A 1,858-nucleotide genomic window follows, 5' to 3' on the forward strand; every position below is an offset into this window, starting at 1 on the left:
GTAGTTCCAGATACTTGGAAGGCTGAAGTGGAAGGATCGCCTGTGCCCAGCAGGTTGAGCCTGCGGTGGCTGTGATTGTGCCACTGCACTCCAGCCTAGGTAAGAGAGAGACTCTGACTCAAGAAGTCACACAGGTCACCTCAACAGGTATCTGCTCTGATCCTTTCTCCTCCACCTCAGTGGTTTTCAGCACTGTAACATCAGGCATGTTTTACTAGTGTTAGGCTTGTATAAGATCTCCCACCTGGCAATGGCGACAGGAAAAATCCCAGCTTGTGTCATGGCCCAGTAGGCGGAAAGCCACACTGTGAAGTGACACCATCTTTACACATTCCCAAACAGGCAAGGCCAACACAGCAGAGGTCAGCTGTTTATTGAACACATTATAAAAGGGTTAGTCAAACAGACCAAAGCCCATGTCATCATCAGACTCCTCAGACTCTTCCTTCTTTGCTTCCACTTTCTTCTCCTCAGCTAAAACAAAGAAAAACAAGCAGCGTCAGCCATGCCTTTCCATCCTTAAGTTCAAGAGCCCTTGAACACGCACGGTCAGACACCCCACAGCATCCGCCCATCTCATGCTTTAAGGTTTCCAGACATCTAACTGTAGCAAATGAAGGGCAATCTGGTCTATATACTCTTTTTGTAATCTCCACATCCCTACCCCCATTATAAGAAATTCAGGCTTCCTACCTGGGGCAGCAGCAGCGGTGGGGGCAGGACCCCCAGCTGGGGCAGCGCCAGCTGCAGGTGCAGGCCCGCCAGCCCCCACAGAGCAGATGAGGCTCCCAATGTTGACGTTAGCCAGGGCCTGTAACACACGCAAATAAGCGCCACTTCTGTCATGACATAGCAACCCCCAACCACCAAAAAAATGCCTCCAACTTCCATTGGGTTCCACATCCATGGACTCAACACGTATTTTGAAGAAGCACTTGTACTAAGCATGCAGACATTTTCTTGCTATTATGCCCTGGACTAGACAGTTTAACAACTGTCTACCTAGCTCCAATATTTTATGGGGTATTTAGATAATGCTTCAGAGAGCACACATGATCCTCGGTCAAATGCTATTATTAGCTTTACTTGCGAGAGATCAAGTAACCTGTGCAAGGAGGGCAGCCCGGGTTCGCTCCAAGGTAGCGACTCTGCCACGAGCCTGTGAAAGCCCAATATGGGGAGTGGTCGATCGACGGCCACTAAACCCAACTTTCACTCAACCAGGGACTTTCACACTGAAGGGATTTGTTTGCAACTCAGCACGGATGGTACTCGGTCTCCCCGTGATCCTTCTGCGAAGGAATGACCTGGTAAGGAAATTTTTTTGGCCATAATTTCAGGGCAGAAAGAGCTCCAAAACTTCTTTGTCGGGTGGACGAGGCACTGGCCGTCGGTGCACAGCTTCCCAAGGGAAGTCCTTCAAAGATGACCGGAGTGAGATTCAGCAATGAGAGACGGAACACTTTTTTTAGGACGAGTTTGCTCGTCCTAAAACTGTTGGGACCTCGGACACTGAGAGGACCTTTGTGGTCTCCTCGCCGACCTCGCCCGCCTGCAGCAGCCTTCTCACGTCTCCCGAACACCGCCTCACCTTTGCAAACAAGCCAGGCCAGAAAGGTTCCACGGTCACCCCGGCGGCCTTGATGAGAGCGTTGATCTTATCCTCCTGCAGCAAATAAAACGTCAACCCTTCGTACTCCAGAAAAACCCAAGTTCAAAGCAGCGCAAGACACGCACAGAACCGTCTTGCACGCGCGCTCGTTTCAGAGGACCAACTCCTCCTACTCCCCGGGGATCACAGCTACGCGTGCCAGGACAGGCCCGGGCCGCGCGGCTACCTTAAGGGCCCGGGAGGGGA

At 51.6% G+C, this 1,858-nt stretch overlaps 1 protein-coding gene across 1 annotated transcript; it reads right to left on the reverse strand.

Annotated features, from left to right (window-relative positions):
• Positions 1-337: 337 nt before the first annotated feature.
• Positions 338-1,705, reverse strand: RPLP1 (ribosomal protein lateral stalk subunit P1; the record flags this gene model as incomplete). The annotated part of the gene is made up of 3 exons (XM_008071260.1): positions 338-474; positions 694-811; positions 1,592-1,705. Coding segments are annotated over 3 exons (312 nt in total), but the record flags the coding sequence as incomplete, so codon positions are not given.
• Positions 1,706-1,858: the final 153 nt, after the last annotated feature.

Source organism: Carlito syrichta, unplaced genomic scaffold (genome assembly GCF_000164805.1).
Source record: "Carlito syrichta isolate Samal-C Ts95f unplaced genomic scaffold, Tarsius_syrichta-2.0.1 Scaffold314258, whole genome shotgun sequence".
Taxonomy (NCBI): Eukaryota; Metazoa; Chordata; class Mammalia; order Primates; family Tarsiidae; genus Carlito; species Carlito syrichta.